General features: G+C 38.7%; 1 protein-coding gene across 1 annotated transcript; it reads left to right on the top strand.

Moving 5' to 3' along the window:
- Positions 1 to 2,007: 2,007 nt before the first annotated feature.
- Positions 2,008 to 13,078, top strand: nudt3b (nudix (nucleoside diphosphate linked moiety X)-type motif 3b). Its single transcript, XM_084929275.1, has 5 exons — positions 2,008 to 2,303; positions 3,531 to 3,641; positions 8,361 to 8,405; positions 8,495 to 8,579; positions 8,896 to 13,078. The coding sequence occupies exons 1-5, from the start codon at positions 2,205 to 2,207 to the stop codon at positions 9,090 to 9,092; spliced, it is 537 nt and encodes a 178-aa protein (XP_084785401.1). The 5' UTR covers positions 2,008 to 2,204; the 3' UTR covers positions 9,093 to 13,078.
- Positions 13,079 to 14,051: the final 973 nt, after the last annotated feature.

Raw genomic sequence — 14,051 nt, 5'->3', positions numbered from 1 at the left:
ATTTGCCCCTTTTTTTCTTTTCTGGTTTGGTTTATTGTTTGTATTTGCAGACCTGACTAATTTAATAATAATAATAATAATGTATACTTTATTGATCCTCGTGGGGAAATTATGCTCTCTGCATTTAACCTATTCACTCAGTGAAGCAGTGGGCAGCCACTAATCAGGCGCCCGGGAAGCAGTGTGTAGGGATGGTACCTTGCTCAGGGGTACCTCAGGGTAGCTGTTCAGTGGTGGGCAACCACGCTACCTACTGAGCTATCCCTGCCCCAAGTTTTCACACAGAAAACATTTCAACTGACACTAAAGAGTTTCCATTCATGTCTGCTTAACTGGGCTTTATTATTCCATGAACTTTGAACTGTTTGAACTGTTTTTTGTTTGGTTTTTTTTGGGGGGGGGTTGTGGTGGTGGTTTCTTGTTTTTTCTTTACACACATCATAAAATACTGTAAATTAACTTGTTTGCTTGTATGACAGCTGAGATTCATGTCTGTGCTTTTTGTGTTTGTTTGTGAAATTGAGACATTCAACAATAAAGCATTTTTGTTTTATTGTTTGCTGTGGCCCACTCCTTCGCACTGCAGTTACATCAGATTCATCCTCTGTTGTTAAGGACAGGGTTTTGTGGTGTGGTTGGTGAGTTTATGTAACAAATTCAATTTAAAATTCAATTTGGAGTTCCCACAATTAAGTCGCTGCAATAATGAGATTAAACTGATTATTTAGGGACCTGAACAGGTTTGTAAGACTGTGACTCATTGTTTGTTCATTTATAATAATGCAAATGCAGAGCAAAGTGCTTTTTTAGCAACATCGAAAAGCCCAGACCATCCGATGCTGTTTCCTAAATTCTTTTAGAATTTAGTTTACATGAAAGGTTCCAGTTTTGGTTCAATCAAATCTCATGTAAACATTTAAAACAGATGTTAAACAAGACTGAAAAAGCTACATTTCTTTTCCAAATATTAGAAGACATCAATGAAATAAACTTCTGCATTGTTGGTAGACTTTGGCAAGCAAGAAAGAGATATATTTATATGTCTTATCCAAGTTATAACAATGCAGAAAACCCTGATACGATTCAGACTTTGGTCAACCTTTCCTGGAAAGCAAAGATAAAGATTCAGAAATGTCTTTGTGATCTAATTGAGGGCACAAAAGTGTTCTTTCTGATCGATACGCTATTTGCTTCTATGTTGATTTAGTATGCACTGTTAGAGCCACAGCCTGCTCTGCAGATATGGGGCATTAGATAGTACTGGATGAAGAATAAAAGAAGATTAGTGGAGGATTTTCAAATGTACTTTTTAACCTGTATAAAAAGTCTAGAGAGACCCAAGGCCATTACAGTGTGTAATTATAGTTTATAATGTATTATTAGAAAATGTGTTTTCACAAGCATCTGAGCAATTAAATAATAAAACTCCCATGTAGGGATAACAAGGTTGAAAATCAACATGATAGTAGACTATCCACCTTAATTAAAATATAATTTTATTATAGGTCAATCCAGTTTTACACTTTATAATTTATTAACAATTTCTATTATTTAGGTATTTTGGCCGCTATTTTCCATTTGAAGTATATTAGGATTTGACAAAAATACATTTGAAGACTTACTTGAATTTTGTGTTTGCCTAAAAACAGCTTTTCTCACGTTATATGCTTACATTGTCGGATCTATTTTGAGGGCCATTCCTGCGCTGTCCATTACCTGCGGTGCTGAAACTGATGAATTAACCTGGTGTCTCTTTTTCTAATGTGAGCAGCAAACTAATTTGATTACGCTAAATACGATGTTTCCCTAAATAAAAAGTCATATAAATTAATATCGGCATCAGATAAGTAGACCGGGCCATCTAGTTGGACCCTCAAGTGCCAGTTCCCTTTACCGGCTCACTCCAGTCAGAGCGTGGTGCTGCGTTTTCCCCCACGCTTCGTTGCCCTAATTCTTCAACCCTTGATAGGTAAATTTCTTACGCTCGCCAAGCTATTAATGGTTAAACTACGTCGTGGGCGTAGCGGCTCCTTGTAATGGCGACCGTGCCGTAGATGTTCCCAGGTTTGTGAAAATGAAGCGAAGAAGAAGTTATTTCTTTTAAGTAAAACGCCGAGGTTCCCCGCAGGAGGACTTTGCGTCTACAACCATCGTCTTTATAAGTGGCAAATATAGCTGTACTTTTGAACTTTTACGCTCCCGAAATGATGAAGCTCAAGTCAAACCAAACCCGGACGTACGACGGGGATGGCTACAAGAAGCGGGCCGCTTGCCTGTGCTTCAGGAGCGAGAGCGAGGAGGAGGTGAGTTCGGTGATGTGAACTGTCTGGAGGGCCAAGCTAATATTAGCATCCGTAGGTTTTATCCAGCCTTTTCTGTTGTGTGTAGATCGAGACGTTTATCAACACGGCTTTGGTTTTATCCCAGCTGGAAAAGGATTTCTTTTATTCTCGCGTCGACTCCCGACGTTGTGATTATTCACCATTTTTCAGCTGGTACTTACTCGAGTGTTATGTAAGCCTCTTTAGCAGTGCAGATAGCAGCCTCGGTTATGACCAGACTTACTAGCTCCGCGCTAATGCTAACGCTAGCTTGCTAACTACCCGGGTTGCTGCCGTGGGCAGCCGGCTATCGGCCAGCAACCACAGCCCACAGTACAGGCTGTGGTGAGTGCTGACTCTATCACTACCAGCTGTCGGATGGACAGAATATTTAGTATTTAAAGCGACAGCTAAGATATGTATCTGCTCGCGTTACAGATAGTTTGGCGAGCTAAGTGTATTGTGTTAATGCAACTGGTATTACTAGCCAAACATTGTACTGCTATGTAGCTAGTAGCTATCCTAGTTTAAGCCAGAAGATGACACTGGCAGTGATAGCCGGCTTGTATCACTTGTGTATTTTTGATTAGTTTGTTTGCGAAATTGACACTGTTGATATTTGGAGCACCAGCTTAATGGAAGCGTCGAGCCCTATGTGCATATTTTACAACATCGCTTATTAATGCTATTTGTGTATTTATTGCTCCTATCTAGCCGTATCAGAAAAAGCGAAAACGTGTTGTGGATTACTTGAGCTCAGTCGCGATTTGGGACGCTCACGTACAGTCAAAAGGAGACATAAAGATGTCTTTGTACTTACAACATTTTACTAGGGGAGGAGATGGGACCAAACCAATTCCTCATTTTGGTTAAAGTAAACGCCCGACTGTGTAGACAGGGGTTGTTGATTACAGGAAACGTATCAGCATTACCAGCACCAAAGTGGAAACTTTTACCTAAGACTGTAGTTTATCTGACTGGCAGCCAGGGGTTCCACAGCTCATCTCCACTAAGAACCCAACATCTAAACTAGTTCACTAGCTATGATTTATTGACAGTAATAAAAGTACTAGTTATTTTAAACCCAATGGGTTATCATTTCCATTTTTCTTGAAGTTGTATTTTTCGATGTCCCAGTTGATATTATGTGAACAGTAACTCAGAGTTGGACTGTCATACCTGACCAGTATTGTATTGGGTGTTTTGCAGGTGCTACTGGTGAGCAGTAGTCGACATCCTGACAAGTGGATAGTTCCTGGAGGGGGAATGGAGCCCGAAGAGGAGCCCAATGTTGCAGCAGCTCGAGAAGTGTGTGAAGAGGTTGGTTGTGTCACTCAATATTGTTATATCTTTTTTAAGCCTGTAGTATGATGGCCTTTTCTCTTTGGTTTTCCAAGTGACAGATGTTGTCTCTATGTATACTGCGTACTGGGAATCTTAACGTGATCCTTTTCAGAAATGTCAGTAGCTGGAAATATAATTCTCAGAAAGTGTGGCAAATTTGTTTGAGTATAGACTCATAAGATGTATTGTATTACAGTTCTGTTAACTTGTCTGTATTTAACACTGAGCCTGATACCTTGTTCTCAAAATCCATTTTGTCAATGCAGTCATCCTGTTTGCATGGACAGTAAGAGAGAGAGAGAGCCTAGCAACATGTAAGCTGTATCATAGCATCATGTTACAAAGCAGTCTTTAGGTGTCAAAGGAGGTCACACAGAGATTGAACACTGGCTGCACAGCAGTTTGACTGCAGTACAGTCAAGTCACACAAACGCAGAAAATGACAACAATTGAGTTTTATTGTTTGTAAGTTTCTTGTAGCTATATATATTAGTATACAGTAGTGGTCACATTACAAGGGCGGATGGGTAGTAATTAGTAAACAGTTCTGAAGCTAATTGGAAATCAATATCCTACTTATATTGCCTACGCCTGTTTGTTAAATCAGGTATTCTTCCACTCTGCATGCTGTTCATCCTTTGGATATTTTGATCAGAACGGACACAGGGCACATAAGACAGCGGTCCCCAACCCCCGGGCCTCGGACCGGTACCGGTCCGTGAGTCGTTTGGTACCGGGCCGCGAGAGTTGAGGCTCAGGTGTGAAATGTATAGTTTTCAGGGTTTTTATCGGTTTTCAGCGTTATTTTGTCATCGTTTTTATCGTTTACTCGGTTTTCCTGGGTCTTTTCACGTGTGTTATGAATAAATCTTCTTTATTTCGGTACCGGTACTAGTTTTATTTTGTTGTATTTATCCGCGACACCTTAAAGGCTGGTCCGTGAAAATAATGTCGGGCATAAACCGGTCCGTGGCGCAAAAAAGGTTGGGGACCGCTGACATAAGACACTGAATCTCACCCAGCGGTTGGCTCCTAGTGGGCCGCTGACCTTATAAAGCCTATCCTCTCTGTGTGATCCATCACACTGATGGATGCTGATATCATCCCTTATCCTGGCTCCTGCTGATTGGTAGCTTTGGTGGTTGCAGGACACTTAGGCCTGCCAGCAAATTTCCACAGGGTCAAAAGCAATGTCACATCACTGCTCAGGCTCCTTATGTGCTAAAAGGCTACATTCAGAAACTCTGTGGTGACTGAGTGCTGCTTGATACATCACCAACTACATTGGCTTTCTAAGCCTTTTATTGGACGATGGTGTAACAGGACATATCCTAATCCTGGTGAGCCTGTTCTGATCACTGTATGAGTGATGAGTGATTGCTTATGCTTATTGGTTTGGAGTCTCTCCAGGGATGAGAGTGAAGACAAGGCATGCAGTAGCAAGCCAAAATTTACAGAGGGTTTCTTTGTTAGACTGTTCACTATCTCTATTAATCCTTGTGTCTTGGAGATGCACCCGACCCTGCAACCTGAAGACGCATTGCATAACTGGTAATGAAGTCTCAGCTGTACATCCTCTTCCCAAGTGTTGCCCAGTAGTCTTGTGTTACATGAATGCCAGAGCTGGGAGACTTTTTCCATCTCATAAAAACAAACAGGTTGACTTTTGGCCTATTACTTAATCCCTGGCTCGTCTTTGGATTTTCTAGTGGTGTGCCTGCTCTTTACCATATGATCAAGCTGAAGGCCATAGGAGTGCAATACCGAGGTATTGGTACAGTGTGTGGAGTCAACATTTATTTATAGAGTGAAACTGGAAACTGAGGAAGAAGCTGCAGAGATGTCAGTGAGAGGCCTGGTGCTGTATCAAAACCTGACCTACTGTTCACCTCTGGGAGTTAAAATCTTGGAGATGATTTTTGGTGTTAAAATTTTCTCAACAATATTAAGCTCTCAGAGACCTTAAAGTTTCTCTATGACAGAAAGGTTGTGACATTTATATGGCTCTGATTTTAGGCTTGTGAGAAAAGGTATAATAACTTGCAAAGTTTTTATTCATCTGCTTTTTTTCCTGACCTTTTACATGACGAAACTAAAAACTATTTTGAGAGGGAGGCTGTCAAAAAGTGCCAAAAGTTGAGAGAGGGTTATTTTTCAGATGTATAATAAGTCAATTTTAAAAATCAGTTGATCAGTAAATCAGGAACCTTTTCCCCCACTAATCTGGCACTTTCCAAGAAAACTGTGGCTTCAGCCTCTGAAAAATGTTTTTCTGTTTTTGTTGAATATTATGTTTTATGTAGTTTAGTTTTTTGACTAGTAGTTGGACATCTGAGACTGGGCTCTGAGAGATTGTGAATTTGTTTTTCCTCACTATATTATTGTTTTGTTTTTGTTTATTTTGTCAGTTGCTTGATTAATGTTAAACATTTTGTCAGAAGAAATCAATGACAATTATCAATGCTTTTAATAGTAATTTCATTGCTGTAGAAGTAATTTATGTCCAGTCATTATGAGGGGGAACCTGACATTGACCTACTTTGTGAATTGATCCCTTTTTTAGGGATGTTAGCTTTTTCAGCTAGGAGAGTGTTTTCCAAGTGGTGCACCAATTCTTTTTGTTTTTGTTTGTGAGGATCATAAGTTTTTGCAGTTTAGAACTACAAAAAAAAAACGAGAGCCAAATCCCTGGCAATTTGCATATATGGGAGCCTAATAGGGGAAAAATATAGTGCTTTGTTTTGTGGGAAAACAAAGTTTACAGTTAAGGGGAGATGGGTGAAAAATACCTGTCATATGACTTCTGCTGGACCAGCAATGTCAACAACTGTTAGCCCAAGTGTGTTATCTGTTGGGCGAAGTTGGGTAATGATAACATGGTATCTAAAGAGAAACTTGGAAACCAATCCCTTCTAGGAAAAAACAAACAAACTGGTTTTGAAGTTGAGGCAGCAAAAACCTTGTTTTTGTTTTGCTTTGTTTTTTCTCTCCTTTTTTTCTTTTTTTGGCAAAGGAGGCAAGATATATATACTAGTGGCTCCTGACACTGTTGGACAGCTGTCAAAAGCATGCTTTACAGTGTAATCAAAAGAAGAACAACATGTCATATGACATACAGTCATATGAAAAGAGTTTTCATCGGACTAAGCAGTCCTGCGATAAACTGAAGTACGCTCAGCAATAAGTACACAGCAGCAAGTAATCATTTTCTGTTTGACTTTGTCAGTTTCACATTATTGTCGAGGAATTTGGTCCTATTCTTCTTTACAATGTTTTTTCACCTCATTGAGGTTTGCGGGTATTTTCTATGCACAGATCTCTTATGATTCTGTCACGTTGAGGTCCCGACTTCGACTGTTCCATTGCAACACCTTGAGTCCTTTCTTTGTAAATTTGTTGTAGATCTGCTGGTATTCTTTGGATCATTGTCCTGTTGCATGACCCAATTTTGGCCAAGTTTTAGGCGTTGTTAGTGGTATCAGAGGTTTGTGCTGATATCTTGTGTTTGGGTTTTATCCAAATGTGGCATTTTGTATTATGGTAATAAAAATCTTCACTTTGGTCTCATCTGTTGAAAGGACATTGTTCCACAAGTGTGTGGTTTGTTCATATGCAACTTTGCAAACCTAAACACAAGTTGTGTTGCCATGTTCTTTTTACAGAGATTAATCTTTCTTCTGGCAACCCTTCCAAACAACCCATACTTGTTCAAACTTCTTCACACTTGCATACCCACTTAATTAGTAGCACCTGGCTTCTGCTTACCCTCTTAATTCCTTTGGAGGCAGTAAGGGTGTACTTCGGTTTTCACAAGACTCACATGACTGTATTTTGTAGGAATGTGCACAATCAGTTGACTGGACAGTTGAACATTGCTGCCCTGGCTTGTCAGCAGTGAAAATTTCTGTCAGTGAGGCTAATATTTCTTTAATGTGCAACACTCAGCCAAAGCAAAAGACAACGTGCAACACTAGTGCCAGTGGACACTAAAGGGCAATGTGGACTCCCAAGTTTGTGAATGAGATAACTCGAAAACAAAGCAATGTAGGATATTCAAATTGATGCCATAGGTATGTGCTAAAAATCTTGGATGAGATTGAATATGTTACCTTGATCTCAAGGGCAAGGTTATAGGTCAAATTTTCAGAAAATCTTGTAAATGCCATAACTCGAGAAGGAAGTCAAATTTTCAAATGGATACAATAAGTGTATCTACTAAAATCTCTCTTGCCTATTAAGTTAGTGTACAAGAACATCCCCAATTGTTTTTGTTTTACAGCCCTAAATAATGTGCCTCGTTGCAGGAAAGTGCATGCAGAACATGACTTCAGTCTTTGTATATGCTGTATATTGTTTTTATTTTGTGGACTCAAAAACCACAATCCAGGATTTAGATGGAGTGAATGTGTGGGGATAAACACAATCTTATGATGTAATGTAATCCAGTGCACAACAAACAGCATTTCCAATTACCGTACAAATTAAATCAGCTCTATTTGAAACTATTTCAACTAAACACTATGAGGTTCAAATGGGTGTTTATTGTTAGGCTGTTGGAGTGCATTCAATTATACAAGTGTTTTTGCGTAGACCTCAATCTCTTCATATTGAACGAAAAGCCTTTAATCGTCTGTTGTGACTTCATCCTGTGACAGTATTTACTGAGCATTTCATCATTTTTCATTCATTTTACAGGCTGGTGTGAAGGGGACTTTAGGTCGCTTGGTGGGAATATTTGAGGTGAGCTGCTGTGTGTTGACTTTTTTGGGGGGGTGTCTTCAAGTGTCACCTTACTGTTTGGTTAATTATGCAAAGCTTTTCTTCCACAGAACCAGGAGAGAAAACACAGGACCTATGTGTATGTTCTTATTGTAACGGAGGTGCTGGAGGACTGGGAGGACTCAGTCAACATTGGTAAAGCACTGTTTGTTTACTTGTCAGAATGGGGATCATACGGACAAAGTTCTCAGGCAGTCACATGCTTGACTGTAGCTTCTTTTTTTTTTGTTTGCCTGGCCTTAGTGATATTACAGTTTTTAGTGTATGTTTACTGGGGAAGATTATAAAACCAGCTTTGTTCCTGCCCTTGTGATTTTCACTTTAGCTGTGTGTACAGTACTAATAATCAGTCAAAACCCATTTTTAATAATGACTTTTTTTCCCCCGTGTGTTATGTTTTTTTTCTTGCATGTTAACCTTCTCCACAATGCTTTCTTTTTCTGCAAAACAGGGAGAAAAAGGGAATGGTTTAAAATAGACGATGCCATACAAGTGTTGCAGTGTCACAAGCCTGTGCAGGCCACCTACTTTGAGGCTCTCCAGGAGAGTTGTCTGACCAGTAATGGAACTCCACTGGTGACCACGATAGGTGGGGACCTCTCCCCTACCTACAGCATCAATCAGAGCTCTGTTTCTGGGATCAGATAACTAAAACCACAACTCTGAATACCCCAGGAGCTTTCGCCACCACCTGCGCTCTTACTTGTGTTATTTCTCTTCTCTTCTCTTCTCTTCTCTTCTCTTCTCTTCTCTTCTCTTCTCTTCTCTTCTCTTCTCTTCTCTTCTCTTCTCTTCTCTTCTCTTCTCTTCTCTTCTCTTCTCTTCTCTTTCTTTTGTCTCAGTAACATGGTTTGCCTTGCCAACTCCTTTGTGCCCGAAATCTGGCGCAGACTCAACAAGTGTTGGATGAATAGTCCAAAACACTTTGTAAATGTAATTTTTGACCCCTCTTCTTTTTTGTTTTTGTTTTTACTGACAACTGCATGAAGTGTCCCCTCATTCCCTTTTCCTTAACACACCCTTAGCGTGGTGTTTATTGAATGCAAGAACTACTTTTTACTGTTGTAATGTAAAAGTGTATACTTAGTGCTTAAGCTGAAGGCTTTTGGTGGTCTTTTTAATGTCTCCATCTTTTTTTTTTGTTTGTTTATTTTTCTGTGAATGAATGTGCCCATAATAAGTGTACTCCCTCCCCTGTTTTAAGGATAGGAAAAATTGTATCTGAACGAAAAGAATTGTGGGAAGTGACTTGTCTTGCATGAGCGCTATTGTTGTTGCGTTTCACTCACTCGAGTGACCTGATGCTGACTGTGTGACAGACAGGGTAAGGTCTTTTGGCTTTTCTTCACTCTTCTCCCTGTTGTAGTTGTTCTTGTTATGTTTTTTTTAACCTGAAGGATACGGCCCCTTAATTTCAATATTCTTTCCATTTCTGTTTTCAGCTGTGTTTCTTTCCTATTTGGGAAGCTAGCCAAGCACTACAGGTTTCAATTTCAGAGCATGCATATATGTATATATGTATATGCGCTGCACAGTGACTGAAAGAATGTCAGCAGACAATGTAAAAACCATCTTTGTCCTCACTCTTCTCTTTTTGATCCCTTTTTGTTTTCTTTGTTAAAACGCTTTCATGTGACTGACTACAGAGTCTTCCTCCAAACACTGAGAGGGTGGAAATGGTAGATTTCAGAATCATGGACTTGTGTAATTTCAAAGTGCAGCACATATCACTTAAGTTATTAAAACCCATTTCCATATTTTACTCCTCACATTCAGTTTGGTTAAAAGCAATTGTTTACATTGTGTTTGTAACATAGTACAGATGAATTTAGCAGGCACTTTTCATTATGGTCATGACCTTTTTTTTTTTTTTTTTTTTTTAAAAAAAAAAAAACCTTCCCTCCTTAGTATTTATTCTGCATCCCCCAAAACACTCAAAACACCTGCTTGACATTAAACTGATGTCAAACTGATTTGGGCAAGATGCAGAACAAACAAGCCTTGTACAGTTTGAGACCTTGTTTTTAACATGTAAAATGCTTTTTGGATACTCTTTTTTTTTTGTTTTGTTTTGTTTTTTTCTCCTCTCTAACGTTTGGCAAAAGTCTCTTTAGCTCAGCTGCGTCACTTGGCTGCGATGTGGCGTGAAGCAGCTGGCTCAATACTGTGAAACTGGAGGCGCTGTAGATAGCATGTAAGAGGTTTTTATTGTAAATTGTTTATTTCTGTATAGATCAAAGGTGAGAATACAAATGACAAAACACCTCTTACACATCTGTGAGTGCTACATGTCATTTCAATTGAGGCTGGAAAACCTGATTGAACTCACTGCGTTGGCTTTAAAGCTGTGGGGAATTTTCTCTTGAGATAGCATTCAGTACATCAGAGGCTAAAGAACAAGGAAATGTGGCTGTGGGTGAGATTAAAGAGCCTATTTATAATAGAAAAATTGTAACAACCTTAATGTTTTTGTTTTAGACCAAAATTAATTGGTAATGGCAAGGATTTTTTTTCTTTTCTTTTTTTTTTTTTTGTTTATCGTCTTTAGTCAAACTATGAAATGAAGTATAACTGCATCCTGAGTTGGAAAGCCTGGAGTCTTTTCCTCCTCTGTACCACTAGGTTTAATCAGTGAATTTTCCCCTAGAGGGTTTCTTTCATTGATCTCTCCACTTTGGTGTTCTGCCTTTTTTTCCACATTGATAAATTTGGAAATATTTGCACAAGCAAATCTGATACATTTCACCTTCCAAGTTTATAGGACACAATATTTGCACATCCAACAGATAAAAACATTTGCATTTGTTTGGAGTTGTCTTTTTCTAACTGGTGAATTTCATTCAGTTCTGTTTTTCCTTTTATTAATCTTTTGTTTGCTCTCCCTTATCTCTTTCTGACTAGTTTATAACCCCGCTACTACTTTCACCAGCTGGCTGTTTACTCTGTTTTTGCTAAGCAGCTGCAGCTGAAAACTATGCTACAACTGCATAAATGCAGGCAATGTGGGACTGCAGGCTGGAAAATCATAAGGAGCTAAAAGATGCTGAATAATAGTGTAAAGTTGAGTTTGAGTACATAGGCAAAAGGTCTTTGATTCTTGCATAAGAGAAACACAGTTTACATATAAAAAAAAATCATGTTAACAAAAAACTGATTATAGCCACATTAAAAAAGTATTTGATGCCCATAGATTTAAAAAGATTTCATTAGGGTTTGTTGGAAAAGACTTGGCAGTACTTATGTATTTAACAATGAATATGCACAGAAAACTCCAGTCTTATGATTCACAATCTGATGAGAAACCCTTTAATAGGAAATGAGAACTGAAAGCAAGTGGAGCAAAGTTTATCTAGACAAAGAGCAGGGTGGCTTTTAGTGGTGGACTGAGTCTTTTCTTCCATGTTTATGATTATGGTGGAAATCACCACATGCTAGCACAGCTGCTAACACTGCCCTGCAATAATCCAGGAATTCAGATCTCTTCTGAATGACAGTTAAGGTGAAAAGGGTCTAAAGTCTCCTCCAGCCTGAGACTTTGGACTGCTTTTACTGCTGTTTTAGAAAGGTGTGGTGGTCGAAGTCTTGCTTTATGATGCTCTACCTGGCACTTGAAATGAGGTTTTGTGTTGATTAGACTTTTTAGTCATCATCTAAAGGTACAATTAAATAGAAATGGGATGAAACTACATATGGCAGAAAACAAAAGCCTAATAAACTAATGATTAAAATGGCTCTCTAGTTTGATGTGGGTGACAGGTACTGTCAAAATGAATGTGAGGAGGATTTCCACAAGTAAACAGCCAGTCATTTTTAATTATTAATAACCACTTATTCCTTATCCTGTTTTTTTTGTTTTTTGTTTTGTCTTTCTTCTCTTGTTACTGACAACCTGATGTCTTGTATATAGGTAACACAGCAATCTGATAGCCAGAGAATGCACTTTGGCTTTGGTCCTAAAGGATTATTGTAATTTTTTTTTTTAACCCCTCTTACTAAAATTCAAACAGTTTCTGTCACAAATTGACTGATTTAGGTTGGAGTGCTAGTGGGAAATTTGGAAGTAAAGGTTTTCACTTGAATTCCACATTAGACTGATGGTATCATTAGATGGTACAAACACATTCACCCTTTCTTGGACTTCTTGGCTATAAAATTGCCTCTTTAAAATGATGACGCTTCCTAACTTGAAACCGCTGGAGCTTCAGATAAAGTCACTTCATGTAATTTACCAAAGTGGACGGTTTATTAATGTGTTGCCATAGCAAAAGAATAAAACAAAGCACATCACTTAGCAGCTGAGGATTTGTAACATTCAGTTTTCCTTTAGCACAATGATGACCGTTTCACCTGCTAAACGACTGGAAAAATATGTTAATTAAAAAAAAAAAAAAAAAAAAAGACAGCTGCCATCTCTGAAAAACAACCAAACAAACTCTGAAATTGATAACTTCACTTTTGAACCGTTGACCTCAGCCTTGAAGTTACATATCTGTATTTGTGTTCAAGGTCTATGTGTCACTGGAATTTTTTTTTTCCTCTTTTGTCATTTGGGACTGTGGAATAAGACCAGTGTGAGAAGACTGAAGATTGTAATATAAATGTGCCAACAAATAAACACCAGTATTTCACATTCAGGCTGGTGTCTGTGTGTTCAATACGTCTCAAAGTGTGCTCTCTGTAGAGTGTGTAGGTATTTACAACTGGAATATTGTAACTCTGTAGCTAACTCACCCATCAGTTTGTTTTAACTCTTGAGGTTCATGTGCAAAAAGAGTTGTTAGGTCTACTTTCAAGATGTCAGCAGCAGGACATCTCAGGACTGTCAAGACACTTTCTTTCATTAGATAAATCTGCTTATAAGCAGATTTGTCAAGTCAAATTTGTGTTGAAACACATCGTAGAAATGCCAGATAAAATTAAAAGATAAATTGGTTAACATTTTGTGAGTCTTCAGTAGCAGCTACAACCTAATTGGGTTTCTCATGGTCAAGTATAGTTCCTGACATTCAGTAGTGCAGTAGTATCAGGGTAAATTGACATCCTTTCCAGGGTTGGTAGTACTTTTTGTCAACATAGGAAAATCAGTCCATCCATTTTCTTCCACTTATCCAATTTAGGGTTGCACTACACCCTGGATGGGGTACCAGTCAATCACGCACAAAAGCCCAGATCCATCTTTGCTTTCAGGAAAACTATGAGAGTCAATGTTAAAAACTTTAAACAGAAATTTTCCTCAGTGTAAAAAGGTTCTGTTGGGTTAATTATAACTATGGCAAAAAGGCCCAATTTAGTATGCAGGTGAGTCATCGAGTCCTAGATCATTTCAACTTGACGTTACCATAACCACCTAATGTTTTCTGTGTGGACTAACACTGAGGGAGATTACTGTAAAAATGACCCTCCACACAATTTACCCACCAGACTAACTTGCTGCCAAAAACAAAGGCATTTGTTTTTCATTTGACACCATCTCAGTCTCACTGTGGCACCTCTCTTGACACACATTAATTATCAAAGTATTTTAAGACTCAATCCTGAGCTGGTCCACCATCACATTGCTCAAATTTATAACCAATATATGTGGACATTCGCCTGCTCATCTTACAA

The sequence above is a fragment of the Perissodus microlepis genome, chromosome 5 (genome assembly GCF_051167445.1).
Source record: "Perissodus microlepis isolate ML-2025 ecotype Zambia chromosome 5, ASM5116744v1, whole genome shotgun sequence".
Lineage (NCBI taxonomy): Eukaryota > Metazoa > Chordata > Actinopteri > Cichliformes > Cichlidae > Perissodus > Perissodus microlepis.
This window is presented reverse-complemented; position numbering and strand designations above follow the sequence as displayed.

Coding starts and splice junctions, on each gene's coding strand:
- nudt3b (XM_084929275.1), top strand. CDS start 2,205: ATGATGAAGCTCAAGTCAAACCAAACCCGGACGTACGACGGGGATGGC. Junction 2,304..3,530: donor GGAGCGAGAGCGAGGAGGAG/GTGAGTTCGGTG, acceptor GGTGTTTTGCAG/GTGCTACTGGTGAGCAGTAG. Junction 3,642..8,360: donor CTCGAGAAGTGTGTGAAGAG/GTTGGTTGTGTC, acceptor TTCATTTTACAG/GCTGGTGTGAAGGGGACTTT.